This window comes from Nyctibius grandis, assembly GCF_013368605.1.
Source record: "Nyctibius grandis isolate bNycGra1 chromosome W unlocalized genomic scaffold, bNycGra1.pri SUPER_W_unloc_2, whole genome shotgun sequence".
NCBI lineage: Eukaryota > Metazoa > Chordata > Aves > Nyctibiiformes > Nyctibiidae > Nyctibius > Nyctibius grandis.
This window is the reverse complement of record NW_027167473.1, coordinates 6,493,667-6,512,466: the sequence shown is the minus strand read 5'-3', so window position 1 is coordinate 6,512,466 and position 18,800 is coordinate 6,493,667. Positions and strand designations below refer to the sequence as shown.

Sequence of the window (18,800 nt, the reverse complement as noted above, 5' to 3'; positions counted from 1 at the left end):
TCTTTACCCTGACATTGGGCAAAGCACAGACAAGCCCGTGCGTTACAGGAATTCATCCCCTCCGCAGGTACCATTTCCATCAGACCTGGAAACTCTTGGCTTGTAGTTACCAAAAGCATCTCATGAAAAGCAGAGCGGCCCCCGACGTCTTGAAATCCTCCAGGACTCGGCTCTCACACACAGAGCTTCGCCCAGTGCAGTGCACAAGAATTAAGATGAGGAAAAAAGGTTAAGCCGCAGTGACTATATCAAGAACTGTTTATTTTAAGGCATGTGAAATTGTATCTCACGCATCAAGATATTTTCATGAACATAAGCTCCTTTCTGACAATTTCTAATGCACGACAAAATGTCATCTCAGTAGGAAGCTTGTAATTACAGTTTGTTCAATCACAAGTCATGGAAGTTGAATAGAACTTGAAAAGAGAAGGCTGCTGGAACTGGAGAGAGCAGTTCCACATAGAAAATCTTTTTTGACTATGTTTTAAAATATACTCTTTCTTCAAGGATCTTTTTCTGAAGAAACATCATTTATTCAACCTAATGAGACACAAGAAGCTGCAAGTTTTTCTTCCACCCAAGCACACCGAGAAAGGGGAAGGGAATACTTGTGGAAACATCTGTTTTGTTTGGGCCACATTCAATCACTTGCCTCTCAAGAAAACCCAAACTGAAACGAACGGGAGATGTACTTCTCTAAGGGACATATTATTTCCTTTCTTCTTACAGAAAAAAAAATAAAGCCGACTAAAAAGCAAATTAATTTTGAGACTATTCCAGTAATTCCTAAAAATCAACAGTCCTGATGCATTCAACCGCCTGTCTCGCAAACCAAGCGTGTGCAACGGATACACAGCTTCAGCTGGAAAGAGGAGTGCTCTGCCCAGGAAGGGGTGTCAGTTTGTAAATATACTGGCATTTAAAGATGGCATGAGAGCACCTAAGCTTCCAGTAGACTATGTAAACATCATTTCACAGGCTCACAGAGTGCTTGAGGTTGGCAGGAACCTCTGGAGGTCACCTGGCCCACGTCCCCGCTCGAGGAGAGCCCAGGACCATCTCGGGATGGCTTCTGAGCAGCTCCAAGGATGGGCACCCACCACCTCTCTGGGCAACCTGCGCCAGCGCTAGCCTCACCCTTCTCAGTGAAAACCTCACAGGAAGTGAAATCGATTTACAACTTTAACTAATGGGTTAATCTGAAATGTTTATAGCTCGTATTTACAAAGAGGCAGATTGATGAAGACAGCATCTGAAGCACGCAGTCTGACAGCGGCTGAGCGCGATGGCTGGCTTGTCAGCCGTGACTCAGTCCGTCCCTCGGCTGCCGAGCGCCTCAACGCCCGTCAGAGCCCTCCAACAAAATAAGCACAGATGTCCGCACTGAAGGTACCCGCTGAGAACTACAGCTATTTGCAGGGGCTAATGTAGGCACAAACTCCGCACACGCTTCATTTAAGACACAGAGCAGGCCCACCGACATGTACATCTACTGCTCAAGCAGAAGTGAAGCCTATGCTTAATTATTTGTAAGAGATACTGCCATTTTTATGGGAAGCTGTTAAGCAAGCCTAGCTTATGCTTGAATAACTACCTTTTCTGATCAGTGAGTGTGCTGGGGCAGGCAGGCCTACACAAGGCCTACTCAGAGCTTGACACAAAACACAAAGCGTACGAGTGAACTGCAAACTGTGCTTCAAACTGAGGCAGGAACAAAGCACGAGGAAGAGCCTCAATATGTCCACATACACGATTCAGCCTCTCCAGACTAGCAAAGAGATTTTGCTTTTAAAACAAAGAGACAAGTGAAGAGCCCACGCCAAGGCCAATGGGACGTCGTTACCACCAAAGCTGGTCTCCTGGCGCATTTTTAGACCATCACTGCTCTGTTCTGTGAGGTGCCCGTCACAATCTACAGCAAACAAAGAACCCGTCCCTGCTCCTCGCAGGTAGGGTGGCTGCAGCCGTCACTGCACCCCTGACGTGGGACCACCGTGGGTCACCGCGGAGAGGGCAAAGCCTTGCTTTTCCAAGCAGTTGTTTCCAAACAGCGTGGGTTTACCTCGGGAGGTGAGCGTCACATGCCTCTCCTTCCCCGGACCGCCATGGCCACCCTTCAGCAGGCCAGGTCGCCAGTACCAGCTGGGGACGGGAGCACCACTGCAGCCACAGCCCCTGCTCTCCCGAGCCCCCTTCCACCCCGGCGCCAGGGCGAGAGCAGTGCCCAGCAGCACCGCCACCCCGGCCGGCGCATTTCTCCAGGGCTTCGTCTCTCTTTAACATTCTGTGCGAGTACCAGCACATGTCAAGGAAAGAGGCAGGGACAAAAGACATCGGCGAGCGCACACACAACAAAACCAGCAGCAGCCAGGCTCCGGCGTTAGGTTCTCAGCCACCTACCCGGGACACGGCAGGGTGGCTCACAGGTCCCCCTTGCCCTCACAGACCACGACTGCCAATACACTCCCATCCGTGAAAGCACGTAACCGCCACCGATCCAGTGTTCTGGGGTGCCCACACTGGGACAGCAAGCCGCTCTGGCCTCTTCTCTACCTTCACACACATGCAGAGCATGTTAAATCAGACTGCGCCCACGGCTTCATAAATCAACAAAAGCAGAACTAACCACCCCCCTTTATAAAAACAAGCACTCCAGCCAAAGAACCTCCTTTCCAATTAGAATTAAACATCTAGATTTGGTGCCATTCAAATATAATAGCTAATAAAATTGTCTGGCAGCTTCTACAGCCAGAAGATTTTTTTTTTTATGCCAGTTTCTTCCATACCACAAAAAGACCGACAGATTCTTCATGTCCAGCCCCATAAAACAGGATGTAATATTGTTATAATAATTATTATTATTATTATTCACTCCTGTAAAAATACAACCCGGGCAAGCAACATGCCCGATGCTAAGAGCTGATATGCTGAAATCACAGAACATTAACGCAGCCAGTCCCTTTATTACACTGCCTACTAAGACACAGGAGCACCTCGCCAGGGCAATGAAATAAAAAGGGCATTAACTACCGATTTTAACATTCACGTAAGATAAAGCGGACTGTTCTGCTTATGCATATTTAATGTGTTAGCACCGCATATGGCTCTGCAGAAGACATCGGCTGATAGAGCCAGAGCACGGAGATTAGTTATCACGAGCCCTACCTAGTTTATCAAGCTCCATCTGCATCAGGCACCAGGCTGTGCTCGACACCGGCTCCCGGCACGGCGCGGCCCGCCGCCCTCCCCTCAAGCAGGGCGGCCTGCCCCGGCCCTCTCCCGGGGGCACCGGCGGGGCCGCGCCGCGGGCGCTGGCCAGAGCCCCGGCACCGGGCCGGGGCAGCAGCAGCGGCTGGGGCACCGCCATCGCCAGCCCCGGCTCTTTGTTCGCCACCAGCCCCGTCTGAGGAGCCCCGCGGGGGGGATCCGGCCGGGGGAGCCGGGCACAGCTGCGGCGGGGACCGCGCACCGGCCGCCGGGCCCCCCGCGGGCACCGCGCCCAGGTCCCCCCCCGGGCAGCCAGGCCGCGGACACGGGGCGGCCGGGGGGCTCCAGCCGCCCCCCGCAGCGGGGGCACCGCCCGGCCGCTTGCAGGCGGGAGGGCGCGGGGCGGGCGGCCGCACCTGCCGGCGCTCCCCGGGACAGGACGCCCCGCTCGGCCCGCGGACCCGCCGCCACGTCTCCCCGCGCGGGAGCTGCCGGGCGGGGGCGCGGAGCCCCGTGGGGCGGCCGCGGGGCGGGGCGGGCTCGCCGGGCGCCCTCCCGGACCGACCCTCGACCTTCGCCCGGCCGGCGGGGCTGCCCGCCGGGGCCGGCTCCCCGCCGCCGCCCCGCGAACGGCGATGGGGCGAAGGGCGCCGGTGGCCCCGCGGCGGGCGCGGCCCCGCACCCCGGCACGCGCGGGCACGCACACCCCCTCACCACGCCACCGCCCACGGCCCCGTCCCGCCCCGGGTGGCCGCGGCCCAGCCCCCCGCCCCGACCCACCTCATCCTCGGAGAGCCCGTAGACCGGCTCCACCGCCGCGGTCGCCATGGAGCCGCCGCGCGGGGCGTCCCGCCCGGCCCAGGTGAGCCGCCCGCCGCCTCCTGCCGCCGCCGCTGCTGCTGCTCCTCGCCCGCGGGCTGCGGAAGGCGGCCGCCGGGAGCCGAGCGCCGGCGGGAAGGGGCCGGGGGCGGTGCTGCCCGGGGCCGCCGCTCGGGGGCGGCGCCTGGGCCCGCCCGCGCTGCCGCCGCCGGCTGAGGCTCACCGCGGCCGCAGGAACGCGTCCTCCCCGCGGCGGGGAGCCCCGGCGGCGGCCCAGCGGGGCGGGCGGGCAGGCGCGGGGGCGGCGGCCGGGGGCGGGGAGCCCCGCCGGGCCGGGCTGATTCGCTGCCGCCGCGCGGGAGCGGAGCGGCACAAAGCGGGGGCGGCGCCCTCACGCGCGGCGCCCTCACGCTCCCTCCCCTCGCGCGCCGCCGCCCCGCCCCGCCCCTCGCGGGCCGCCGCGGCGCGGGCGCCCCCCGGCGGGCGGGAGCGGCGCCACCGGGCCTGTGTGGCGGGAGCGGGCCTGCCCCGGGAGCCCGGGGGCGACGCGGGGCCCCGACGCAGCGGCCCCGCTGCAGCAGTGCGGGGTGGCGGCCCCCGCGGCCGCAGTCAGCGATTGGGGGTGTGTAGGCCAAGGCGGGCCCCGGGAGCAGCAGCCCGCGCGGGCGGGGGCGATCGTTCCTCCGTCCCTCGGCGCCGTGTGCCTTAAGGAGACGGAATATTCCGGGTGTGCGGAGCGAGGGCACTCGTGGGCAGAATCGGGTCCCACTTCAGCTCTAACGACTTCCTCATTTGAGTCCTGCTCCTTCCTTAATTGGCCTCGTCCCCTCCCTGCCCCACGCGCTCATCCCTCATCCCTCATCTCCGATCTCTTCTCTCCGGGCAACCTCTGTACGGGTGTCATCTAACACCCAACACGGCTCCACGGAGCCCAGGGGAAAGGGAAATCAGAGATCCCTGTTTCTGGAGAGGCTCCACAAGCGGCCCGTCAGCCACAAAGGTTTTTTTCCAGCCTTTACAAAAGTTCTTCTGGGGAAGGAGGGATTTGACCGCTGCCCAGGCAACAGAGCACAGGAGCTAGAACGGCAAGGTGTTACGGTGCTGCGTGTGAAGGGATCAGCCCCGGTACTCACGTGAACGGCTCCTGGTCATAAGCTACACATGATGTAGTTAATTACTGCCACGTCTAGGCAGGGTCTCCCCCAGCACCACACGCTGAAGCTGCCTCAGTTCCACTGCCTTGGAGGACCTGTCGCGGCGTCCCCTTGAAGGGCCAGGTCCAAAGGAGCACCTGGGCACCGGGCTCATTCAGCACTTCTAACGGCAAGATAAATGCTGGTTTATTACTCTCTCTCCTGAGCTCAGCAGATCATTCTCCACTCTGGATCTAGCTTTTCCCCACGCTGTTCAATCACCTTGTTTGATTCCTTAATAGAAGCAGCTCCACCACCTCGCATCCCATGGATGCCATGGAAAGCCAGGACTCTCCCCCGAGGGTCTTTCTCTTCAGTTACCTCTGTCTTTACCTCTTTGTGTACAGCTTCAGAGCTCGGAGCAGGAGCTGTGTCTTCAGGGACCAGCAGCTGAGACCATGAGCTGTAACAGGAAACTGTTAGGAACCTGGCAGGGACTATCATCAACATTTCTACATCTGAAGTGTAGAATGAAAAGGAACTAGCTGGCTGTAATTCAGCGACTGTAATCGGACTGTAATCCAAACAAATATGGCAAAGCTGGTGACTGATGGAAATCTCTGACTCCAGATCCTTTCTGCAACGTGTGATCACAAAGGGTGAGCTCTAGACACGTGTGCGCTGCCAGGCCCTTGCTGGGCCTCTCAGACTGCAGCAATGGGGTTTGGCCTCCACGTTGCAGCGTCCACACTGCTATCTGTGTACGATGAGATGATAGCACTGCCATCAACAGGTTCTCCCCCAGGGAAAAACGTGTGTGTACATCACCTGAATGAGAGGGTCTGATGACAGAGCCGAAAATTAGTACTCTCTGCCGCTAACACATCAACCTTATTGGACTGTAAAGCTTTAGTATCCAATCTGTGATGGAGATGACTTGTTTCTTTGCTCGTGAATATTACATGCATAATTCCTCTTCAGAATTGGTTTAGAATAATAGATGACCCCGGAGAGATGTAATTCATTTGAGAACGCTGACATCAAAAATCTCTAGGTGCAGCTCAGGTGATTTATAACTGGCCTCTTTATATAACAAAGGCCCATTAATTATTTAAAATTTTCAGAGAAAAAATAGATCAAATATATATTATGGATGGCAATTCTCAAAGATTAAGCTTCATACAACTGCATAAGATGGGTGCAGTCGGGAGCGATGAGGATGCTGCGCTGCCTGGCTTTTAATTCCCTCATATGGCAAAAAAAAGTCACAACAATACCTGAGCACGTGCCCATTTTTAGCCCCCAATCGGTTCTCTTTGGAGGACAGTGGAACGAAAAAATACAAGGGACTACTTTTACTAACATGTTTTTTCCCGTGCATCAGGAAAATCACCATGGCATTATCATAACAGTCTAAGGTGTAAGAAAAAAGGACAACGTTGGTCTGAAGAGACACCACGGATTTTCGAAGAGGAGGAAGAGCACAAGATGCTTTGCTGGGCACACACATGAAAGTTGATTCAGGCTGTTCACACACGAACCAGTTCAGTTCAAAAACGGTGTTGGCACACTGAGTTTAAGAGCCCTGCTGAGCAAAAGGCTTCAAGCCCAAGCGCTGATTTTTGTCTGAGTACCACCTGGCTGCTCAAACCTGGCTGTGCAGCTTCCTCATCGACGCTGGGTGGTGTCCATCAAGTTCAAAGCCATGGGCTAAACGAATTCACATGTGTCTTCAAAACACGTGTCCTCCAGCATGTATCAAACTGCAGAGACAGGGAGAAGAAAACTCTCGTGAGGTGTGTAACCGTTCCCTAAGATCCACCCTAGCCCCAACACACTCGTTTGTGGAAATACCAGGGAGGCAGCAGTAAAGACAATTCCTATATCACTAATTTGTAGCTTTTTGCTTAAAGAAGCATTCCCTTATTTAGTTTTAGAAGAAGGCCCCCAACTTGATAGCGACTGAATATCAAGGTTGTATAAACCTTTGACATATTTAGTATTATCTGATGAGATTTTTACTCATTTAAATTACTAATAAATAACATGCACCCTCTGTACACTTTGTAGGTATTCTGTTTTGCAGCGTGGTCTCCCTCATCACTCAGACACTACCAGAGAGCAGTAATTACTTCTGTGGCTGCCTGCCTCGTGTTTACTGTCTCATCCATTTAGAGTACCATTTTATGGGGAGCGGGGACTGGCGTGTCCTGTGCTTGTATATTATAAGTTTTGTAATATACTTTTTTACTGCATTGCACCACCAACACTCGCTTAGAGCAGATACATATTTTTGTCATTTTTCGCTCCGACTGAAACATAAAACTGTACTCTAACTTTTGTACTAACATTGGTCTTACCCCTCGCTAGGTACTTTTTCTATTTTTCCCACAATGAATTGATGATACTTGGAGCTATGAACCCCTCCAGTGTGAGAAAGCTTACAGCCGCTTGAAGTGAACTATTTCCAATTACAATAATTAAAATTAAAATAAACTCTTTTTTAGCTTTCAGGTTTTTTATTAATGAGAAAACATTTATGGGAGGTTCATGACATACATACTCTGTGATTTTCAAATAGTTGTGTCCAATCTAATGAAGTAAGCAGATTTTACTTCTCAATCACTTCAGCTCGGTGTTTTATTACTGCTTGTTTCTACAGCCCCATTTTTATGGACACAGCGGTGGAATTCATCTGACCTAGTCGCTCTGGGATCCTTTTGTCCCCAACAGGGAGAAACAGGAGCTCTTGAAATGCAATTCATCTCATCATCCTGAAGCAGACATCTGAAAAAAGTCAAACGAACGTTACCATGGAAGCGCCTCCGTCTCTCTCTTGACGGTAAGAGAGCCCCAGGCAATGAGCTGCCATAAAGGCGTCCCCGTCCCAGGCGTCCAGCTGCAGGTGGGAACGGGCTTGTCCTGCACAGCCGGCCTGGATTCACCTCACCCAATCTGCATAATTCTTAAAAACTCAATGCCATCCCTTAAGAATGCGTTTCCCTTCTTCATCTGTTGAAATTTGAGTCTGGAGTACGGAATATTTTAACTCAACTTCTTAACAAGTAGAGCAGGAACCCATCTAGCTCCTGAACAACCGTTCATGCAGAGAAGAGAGGCAGAGTGTAAAGCCCTGTTCTGCTGTCAGGGCCTGCCGGGCAGCGGCCGTTTCTCGGCGTGTGGGTTGTGTCACGTTGGCAGGCACCAAGGAAACGCACTCGACAGCAAACCTTTCTCTCAGAACGAAGCGGTCGCCAAAACTGCTTGGCCACAGTTCAGCCAAACACTTACGTGCTTCGCTGGACAGAAAGGGATTGAAGCGTGTGCTTAAGATGAAGCACTTGCTGTATTTCCTCGCTGCGTCAGGGCCCCTGAGATGAACTCCTCTATATTTTTACATTAACCTGGGAATATTTCACAAACTATTCTGTATCGATTGCACGTTAAAAGAACTTAAAACAACACATCTCCTATTAGTAATCCAATCAGGTTCACTATGATGAACAACACAAAAAGAACTAAATAGATGTTCCAAGGTCTGCCAGTTGTCTTGTGCTGCCAGTATGCCTAGAAAACGTATGTTAGCACCTGAGCAAATCCTTAATGTCACCATCACTGTCATATGGAAAAAAATTCCTTAAATGTCCAGCTTTTGGGAGGCTACTTTGCTGTAAGAGCTTGTCCTGAAGCCGTGCTCAGCAGAAATAACCCAAGTGGGGATGCAGAGCTCATTTCCTCTGGCTCGCGCTTCCAGAGTGTGTGTTGGCAAGTCAAGAACACTGCAGCACTGAAAGCAGAGTAGGGAAATAACGCCATAAGAGTTTGTCTCCGTGCATTCCTTGGCTGCCCTGCTCCTTGTGTCGGCTCTCACACAGCAGCTCCTCTCCGGACAGAGTCACTACGCTCAGCCCCACCACACCCCGACCCGTGTGATACCATCTCCCCTGCCTCAGCCCATCCTTCACCTCCTAGCGTTCTCCTAAGAATGCAGAAGGAAAACCAAGCACCATGGCTTGGATTCGCAGGCGACGTGTGTTTGTGTGCAGCCCACACTGGGCTCTCCAGCTGAGTACTGAAGCGAGTTCAGCCAAGGCCGCTGAGATGATACTGGGCTGGCGCACACCAGCGGGCTGAGAGCCACATGTGCTCAGCCAGGAGAGAGCAGGGCTCAGGGGACATCTTACTGCTGGACCAACTGCCTAATAAGTGGGCGTAGAGAAGATGCTTGTTGGGGACAACAAGCTCAACAAGCTTGTTGGGACAGATCTTTAGTGACTGTTTCATAATTTTCTTAGAAATACCAGGCATCCTTCATACAAAAATGCTAAAGATTGCTGTGTATTTAACAAGAAAACATCAGTAATTACGAATAAAACAAAAGCCTAGTGAATAGGCTGAAAAACGCTGTGAAAGCTTTGCTGTTTCCACTCTTTGCAGCCATTATACACTGCGAAAGCTTTGCTATTTCCATTACCTGTAGCCTTTATTTGATTTCCTGCTGGACTTAACTGTACCAGCTGTTACTCCAATATTGGGAGACGCTACTGAGAAGGTCACTGTAACATGCCAATATATAGACTTTACACTGTAAATCCCTAGTACTTTTAATCATCCACTGACAGTCGACACAAAGAAAATCTAAATAGACCATGATCTTCACAAATACAGATGGTTTGGGGTTTATAGAATTGGCTTGGACAGATTAATAGAGCCACAACCTAAGCAGAAAATGCTCTTTAGGAAATCAGATGGATGCTTCACCGGCTTACCAAAGAGCATCAGGATAACAAACTGCTGCCAGAGCCCATCCAAAACGACACACTATTGTTTTCACAGCAACAATTTCTAACCAAGTGCAGTGAAATAAGAAACGATAGCGCCGAAGTCCCCAGCGGGAGTCAGCACACACACCGTGGCCACGGCTGCCCAGGCTGTGAGCCCCTGAGCTGCACTGGCACCTCGTTAATTACAGCAGCAATCAGGCTGTTTTTAAACGAGCGTTGTTATGGTCAAGGCATTGAGCGACAACTGATTGACCACCAGCCTTGGTGGCTGTGAAACACCAACGGTCTGGAGTGAAAATGGGGCACGCTGCGTTCTCTCCTGCGGCTTTAAGGTCTTTGGATGTCGTGTGCCACAACAGTAGTTAACAACCACGCAGCCCAGACCACGTTTCACTTGACGGGGTATGAGCTGCGTGTTGAGTTTGTAATTCCTTTGTCTTTTAAATGATTATTGCACTTGGGTGATTTCGAAGGGGATTTTTAAAATGCTCTGTTCACGATGTGTCGCTAGTTCCACTGAGCTTAACAAGTCGTAAAAGCAGGAATGGAAAGTTACAGATTTTACCCTACCGTCTTTTCGGTCCTTATTTAAAAATAGAACTTCATTATTTCCACAGAGGAGAAAATAAACCTACATCACACTGAGCCAAAAGAAGGCTGTTTACAGACACACTTCAACAGAGTGAGCTCAATATTTAATGTTGTTCCTGAACAATCTTTTGCTCAAAAAAAAAGGCTTTTCTCACCATAGAGCTTGTCAACGGTGATAATTTTTCCCTTTTTTCTGGAAAAGTTTCATAAGAAATTTTAATATTTTATCAGGTTTATGCTTGAATGACAGCATTGCATCTGTATTTTCAGTATATACCTTTCTTAAAGCATTATTAAAATGTCTAGGGGCTGAATAAGGTTCTGCACACAGAAAACTGGTTCTGCACGTAAAAGATTAACTATTTAAGAACATGGTCATATTTTGTAATGTATTATTGAAAATGTCATAGAAAACTCATCAAAGCAATAAACCAAGTTGAATCAAACTCCCACAAAACATGAACAGCTTTTAATATTTTATTACTAAGTTATTTTTCTCAGTTCTGGTTTCATTATTTCATGAGGATTAAACAGTAATCCCCTGGCCTGTATCAAGATATCCTTTTGAAAGGTTTGTGGTAAAAACACCCAGGTAAACACCTCAAAAGACTGAAACCTTCCTGTTGCTGGGGTTGGACTGAGTGTCCTCTAATTCCCGTAACATTGTGTGCCAACCCCACACTGAAATTTCCTGTAGCTGTACGTCGTCGGCAGATCACGTTAAAGTATGAAATAGCTTTAGACAACATAAGCTGAGGCTTCAGAGCGGCCCCTTCTCAAGTCAAGCCGTTTCATTAGCATTATCCACTCAGCGCAAAGGGTGGATTAACCTTCCCTTTGCGCTAGGCTTTGCCGTCTCTAAAGTCAGTGGAATTTTTCTGACTGTCTCCAGTGGTAGAAAGGTCTGGCCTGACTTTTGGCTGGGTTAATTGTCACTCATTTTCCAGTAACAATATAAAACTTAAGGCATGAGCAAGAAGCTCGCCCCTCCTTTAACAGGATTATTATTTTAAGAAGAGTCTTAATAGCATTGTATGACCTGATCTGTGAGGTGTGGTATCACAAAGGCTTTGAAAAGTGGCTGCTAATTATTCTTAAAGGTCTTTGATGTAGTCCGTGGCCTGTGTTTTGGACAATACAGGAAATCCTTACAGTTTGCTGTCCTTCATGGTGTGTCAGTTCTCCAGTCAGTGGGGTAATTGATAGGTTGGGTGAGCGGAGGATACACGTCCCCAGAGAGCAGTGTCATGCTGGCAGCAGGCCCCACGCTGATGAGAGAGACAGTATTGTTGTCATAGGTGCAGAGGCTGTTCTTCTTTCTCGGTAATTAAGCTGAGAGTGTCTTACCTTGCTTAGTCTATGAGAAATGTAAATAGCACGAGATTTGTTATGCAAACTGTTTCTTTCACTTGGATTTCACGTTCTGCCTGTGTTTAGTAAATCCTGGGTTTGTTCAGATGACTGTGGTGCTGATAATCCCAGGCAGACATCCCTGGGGAGGAAAAAAAGAAAGAAAGCTGAAACCTTTATGGAGAAGTGATGAAAAGTAAAGTTTCTCAAATGTACCCGTCCTGTGAGGCTCACAGCAATGTGTGAGTCTGATCTCCACGTGACACTCACTGGTGTAGGCAGGCGGTAGGTGAGGGAGAGCGTCCAACAAGAGCTGAGATCTGATAATAGACACAGAAACTTCTAACAGATTCACTGAGAACTACAGTGGTTTCAGATGAGTCAGACACTCACCGGAGCACTGCCTGAGTCAGGACTAGAGCCTCTAATCTCCGTGGCATCTGCAGAGCAATGCTGTCTCTCCTGTTCCACCGCCCAGGGCACGTGCCACACCACATGCCACCCATCCGGGCTACTGCCCGTTCAGCATCCTACCCCAGCCCCACTGCCCTCACCCTGAGCTCTCCTTACTAATGCTCTACCTACTGTCCACCCCTGCGGGGAAAAAAACCCCCAGCCCATAGCACTGGGGTAATTAATGTTCAGGCTTGTCTAGTTCGGTACCTTGGCTCTGCCAGTGGCCGGCAGCAAACAACAAGGCAGGCACGCAGTGACACCGCTGCGGCGTAACCTCCCCGCTGGCAGCAGCCTGCAGCTCGAACGCTTCCTGAACCACAGTCTGTATCTTTGGGTTTTGTAGGCTTTGATATGCTTTTCTTCTCTGAACTGGGCACAATCCTTTTTGAACCTAGGTAAATTTTTGCCGTTATCCTAGAATAAAAAATTCCAATGTAGTGCGTGAAAAATTACTTCCTTCTGTTTGCTTCTCAGTTATTTTAACTATTTAATTTTATTTCTCCTGTTTCTTATATTATGGTTAACAGGGAATAATTAGCAGCTGTTCAGCTTCCCCAGAAGCTCATAACCCCCTCTTTCAGTTCCTTTCTAGGCTGTAGACCTGTAGCACACCCCGTCCCACCAAGTACACAATTTCCTTCTGTTTTCCATCCGCGGGCAGCACGGGGGCAGGTGACCCATTCACTATGATCAACCACTAAGAAACAGCAAGCCTGCTCTGGCCACTTGAGTCACAAGTGATGGCAAACGTGTTCAGCATGGAGCTAGATAAAGCCCTGTGGGCAAGCACATGGCTAAAGGCTGAAAATACACCATGCTCAAGCCAGTGTTTATTTTAAAACGCTGCTGCTCTCCTGCATTTTATGGCAAATGCATAACTTGAAAGATGTTTGCTGAGGGTAGGACTCCCAGCCCAGGCTACTGCAATGGTATTTTGGGCTGGCATACCCACAGGGAAAATCCCAAGCCAACGTTTTCAGTGTTCACTAACCTCCAGCTCTCAATCTGAGGCATCTCATGTCTGATTAACAGAGGGAGTAAGACTTCAGCAATTCCAGCTTACCTCAATGCCCCTGAGCAATCCTTCTGCCAATGCAGAAAGGCTGAGCAGTAGCTTCCTCGGGACAATATACACAAACTATCTGCAGTGAAAGTTGCCTTTCACAGTTGAGAATTCAACAATAAACAACGTTTGTACAGCTGAACACAACCAGCTCTGGGCTCTGGCCAACTGGAAGGAGGAAGGAAGCAAGAGAGGGGACAGCTCGAGTTCTGGAGACCTGCCTATGGGAAGAGGGACGCATGAAGCACCATCTAAAATCCCTCTCTCTAGACCTTTCTTGAAGGAGACACTGCTGTGTCCAAGCTGGGAAGCTCTGGGAGGGAGCACAACCTATCTAAATCGCCTCTCCTCTATCATTCCTGCCCCAAACAGTAATCAGCAAAAGCACCCCACCTGTCCTATCTGAATTCCAAACCAGGCATGCATATCACTTATTGTAGGGTGGAGATCTCTCCCTGTAGTTTGGGTTTCGTAACGTCAGTGTTTGTGTTGCAGATGTCAATTATCTCTCCTGCTGTGTCTGTAGGGTACTGAATGGCTTCTCCTAAAAGCAAAGTGGCAGCACAGTACCTTTGGAGAGGTTTATCCAAGTTAGGACAAGTCCTTCTGCTACTCCTGGGAGGTTTTAGAAGCAGGAGGACAGCTTTTTCTCTAGGGTAATTCATTCTTTGGCTTCTAGGCTTTGGTAACTAGACTGCACAGCAAGTGTACTCATGTTTTTTTCTCCCACCACCATCCAGACCAAGGGACGAGGCCAATGTGTGCTGCAGCGTCTTTTCGTCCCAGGGCCTTGGGCATCCTTCCTCACGCAGGTCCTGAGCACGGATGACAGTGTGGGCTTGGGTCTTGTCTTGACATGGAGCTGGGAGACAGGCTGTGGTGCACACCCAGGTCCCTCAGGCTTGTCTAACCAGTAAGGGTGCCTGTGCTGGAGGGGTTTTCCTGCAATACACCAGGCCTAGGACAAACACACAACTAGAGCAGAAGAATAACAGTTCCACTGGAGCAAACAGAGCGATGGTGGTTTGTACCAGTTGCTAATTTGGCCCAGGGTGTCACTGCTTTGCGTGTGGACACTCACAGTGTAGAATAGGATGTGTCTGTATGAGTATCACAGGGCCACACACTGCATTATTTTTCACTCTCCAACTACAATTATGGTACTAACTCGTCAGCATGGACAGGGACTCTTCAAAACAGCAGAGAGGTGTGATAACAATTCCATGAAAAATTCAGCTTGGAGACGATAACAGGAACTGCAAAGAGCAAAAAGGGAGTGAGGAAGAATGGGAGTTCAGTGTACACCTGTGCACGTGGCATTGCTTGTTATCTAAAAGGTAAGCAGGATGCAATGACAGAACGTGAACAGATTATCCTGAGTCAGTAACTTGTGTTTCTTACCTGTTGAATTATGAAGAAATACATCGCCTTTAGTGCCCTCTCCCCCGATATGGCTCCCAGCTATGTTTTTGTGAGCAAACTGCACTTGCTTTGAACTCTCTGGGCTGTTTTGGATTGGCCTTGGCCATGGCAGCAGAGGGAGGGTGGTGATTCACTGTTGCGCCGTGGGCTCGCAGGTCACACCGTTCAGCTGCTCTGTATTAGGAGGGCCTGCTTTGGTTTGCCTCCATCCCACACAGATCTTCTGGCATCTTTTTCACTACTCTAAATCACTTGTGTGATAAACACAAAACTAAGGTGTCAGGCAGTGGTATTTACATTAACCCTACACCCTCTGCTCTTGTGCCTTATTCCTGAAGTCCTTTATCTCGTCCCCATCAGTAACGATATTGCATCCATTTCAAAAAGGCCCACTACGCTGAGGTGAAAGATGCCACACAGTAGTGAGGGACACTACTCGCCCTGCTCCTCGCCACCGCACCCAGACTACGTTCTTCTTAAAGAAGGCCAGACCCACAGCGCTGAGCCACGGCTGCTAAACTCTTCCAGGCACTACACACATATGTATCTGGTTTGTCTTTCTTACTTCTTGCATTTTGTTACAATAAACCAGCATTAAGAGCAAACCACAAATAAGAGGGACGCTTAAAATTCTACTTTATAACTACACCAACGTGAAAGCTAAACACTCGTACTGTTGCATGAGTTAGATATAACTCAGGAGTTATATCTATATTTTAGTATCTGACTTCTTTTTACCAAAATCAATTCAATGGGCTTTTACAACCTATTTACAACCACTGAAATTCTTGATTTTAAGAGTGTTTTCATAGCACAACTGCCCCTTACTACCAGGTAGTTCGGTTTATTGCTACCATCAAACGAAGAGATGTTGTAAGGGACCTGTGCACACAGACACTCACAGATATGACAGGAGTGGCCTGTAGCCACGCCAGCTCGTTCATACAAAGTGGCACAGAGCGGTGCTCGGTAATTACAGAGCTCGTGCACGCGCATCCAACCCTCCACGTGTTAGTAACGGCCGACTACACACGCTCTGCCAAGAAAGTGACAGGATCTGCATCGCGATGGTGAAGTCAGGCGGGAGCTGCAATCAAACTGCTGCAAACAGCAGCAGAAGGGAAGTCCTGGTTAACAGCCACGAGGCAAACAAACAGCCTCGTGGTGAAACAGGGACTCGCTGAAAGGATTTGTATCTAATCACTGCCTGAAGGGCAAAGCAACCATCGTGCACAAGCACTAGTGACTGTGTTGTTCACTCATGTGGTACTGGGTTTTGTGCTCGCTCATGTTGAGCTCCACTACTTCTATGAAGAGTTCAGGTGAGGTCAATGTAAGTATTCAGGGAGTCATGTATATCTTGATTTATCTCATCAGATTTTCTGCAAGTCTTCCGTACCCTTATCTGATTTTTCTCCTTATGTTGCAGCCGTTCTAGATGCAGTAATTAGAAATACCACAGCCATTTCCATCCACTCCTTTGATGAACTGTTTACAGTTGCCTCTGACCAAGCTGAAGTTTGCATGCACGGGCGTGTGCGTGCTCACACACACACTCCATTTTAAGACCATTACATTAACCCATTAGAAGGGCTGTTTCCCTCTTTGTTAACGCAGGCAGCCTGCTAAGAAATGTAGAATATATTGCTGCTTCTTCTGTGGGAAATGTAGGGATTGATGGGGAAAATCATTAAAGTGGAAGCTAGGCAAGGCTAATTCGATAATCCAACCCTCTTCCTAGTGTATGTCAGTTTATATTAATAATCAGATACGTTATTAGGGCTATCCCTACTTTTTAAATGTCATTTTTATAAAGAAGAATTTATTTGCTTACCTCAAATTCAGAAGACCTCAGGGATTTGCTTCTAGTAGAATTCAAGGCAGGTCAGTAAAAATGGATCTTTTCCACAATCTTTTGGATTCTCACAGCAGAGTCACAGCCCCACCTCACCATGCCTGAAGTTTCAGGAGGAGCAGCAGTGGTCCCCAAAACATGACCATTTAGACCCTTCAAAATGTGACAAACATACAGTTAATAACACACAAACTACTTCAAGGGGGGATGTCAAGAAATTTCAGCCCCACCATCTTTTCCTGTCATAAAGAGAGAGGTTTGATCTCCCTCTCTCAACAGTAGCAATGAGCTCTACCATTTCTGTGCCTTCATTTTGCATATGTAAATTAAGACAATACTCACAGAGGCTCTGGAGCGTTTCCAAGGCACATGGAGGTCTTCAGGTGAAAAGCCTGAAACAGAAATGCAAATCTTTATTAGTGCTCCCTGCAGTTCTAATGTTTGGTTTTCTACCTCGTGGAGAAACCAGCCTTTTCTCTGTCTTCTCTCTCGGCCATCTCAGACCGACTGACACACCTCTGACAGTCCTTCTTGGATTTGTGTGTTTAGCTGCTGCCTGTAGGGAAGTCATTGAGCTGAGAAAGCCTGAGGACTTCATTCAGATTACACATTGGTGTAAACAGGAACTAAACTTACTGAAGTCCAAGCAAACAGTAAAAGGATTACTTTCTTTACATGAAGGACTCATACAGTTGTTTCTTCCCTCAAAGCCATTATCTGCCCTTCTGCTCTGCCTCCCAGTGGTGCTAAGGCTCGGAGCAGCCCAGGAAATCTCATGGAAGCCAGCATCCTGCACCTCACTTCCAGCAAAAGCAGCACTACCACTGACAAATCCACATTGGCCAGGTGTGCTCTGCTGGAAACACCTCCTTCCCAAACAAGGTTTCAAGCATATTGATACAGGGCTATGAAGATTTGGAAAAAGGTGACCTTGTGTGGTTTCCTCCAGGTAATGTCCCCAAATAAAATCTTTCAGAAAATACCTGTTATTGAATAAAACATGCTACACTAAAAGAAACACAATTATTCTTATGTTGTGTGGGGTTTTTTTGTGAAGCCAAAGGGTTTAGTTGCCTCCTAGTTATAGCAAAGCAAAGTTTTCTAAGGAGCAAGTCACCTGCCTTCTCTATTGTCCAGCTGCAGAAAGCTAGCCTGGAGACCCTGGCAGGTCCTTGGGCACAGAAAATAACAGCATCACTCTGAAAGGCTCTAGCCCCACGGAGTGATCATCAGGATATGGCATAAATCCCACCAGCTCAAGCGGAGGCATTTAGATATTAGTGTTTAATGAGCTGTTGGGTTCCATTTAGTTTTGTATTGCTTTTAAGAACTTCGGTGCGTTCAACCAAAGAAAACTGTAATAGCACAATTTATTAAATGAACTTCTCAAAGCATCTTAAAACACAGGAATACTGTAGCAATGAATACTGCAGCAATGAATACTGCAGCAATAACATTTCAGAATGTAAAAGAAACTTAAGTATTTCGATAGAATTTTCATTAATGTGATTGCAGCATGAAAATTAATCAGTCATCTGTATGTTAGTTGAATTATCTTTAGAAACATTTGCAGACTGAGGAAACTGGGCTGCATACCATGAAATCAATGATGTGTAAAATAGGTCTGAAGTATTTTCCGTCTGTTTTCTCACACTGTTTGTCTAAAGCTGCAAATGCATTTGTGCATTACCAATAATACCAGCCATAAATGCAGTCTGGATGTCTGCCTGTGACTGAGATTCCACCAGAAATATGTATGAATGACCGTGGAGCTGGGCCAGCAGACAGGACTGTGTGTGTGCTGCCATGGGAGGTACATGCTGCCGCGTGGTCCGGGACATCCCTCGGGTGGTGGGGCCAGCCGTCCCGCCCGGGTCCCCTCCCTGACTGCTCACCAGCTCCTTTTCCAAGCACGACCATCTCCAAACAATGTCACCTAACAGCAGGTTGTCTCAACCCCAAGCATTCTGTGCACAGGAGAAATGAGCACTTCAGGAGTACGTATCACAGGGATATCTGGTGGTAGCTGCCATAACAACCACTGTTACCTACACAGTTCTGTAAGTGTATCCATAAAGCAGACAAAAGCCATCTAGAAGTTTTGCTACTTAGGATTAACA

The 18,800-nt window shown here is 49.2% G+C and overlaps 1 protein-coding gene across 2 annotated transcripts in view; it reads right to left on the bottom strand.

Annotated features, from left to right (window-relative positions):
• NEDD4L (NEDD4 like E3 ubiquitin protein ligase) overlaps positions 1 to 4,087 on the bottom strand; it is a 122,857-nt gene extending 118,770 nt beyond the window's left edge. For both annotated transcript variants that reach the window (XM_068424362.1, XM_068424363.1), the window contains exon 1: positions 3,988 to 4,087. In XM_068424362.1, the coding sequence (XP_068280463.1) occupies positions 3,988 to 4,035 (48 nt within the window). In that variant the 5' untranslated portion in view covers positions 4,036 to 4,087. The remainder of the gene's footprint in view (positions 1 to 3,987) is intronic.
• Positions 4,088 to 18,800: the final 14,713 nt, after the last annotated feature.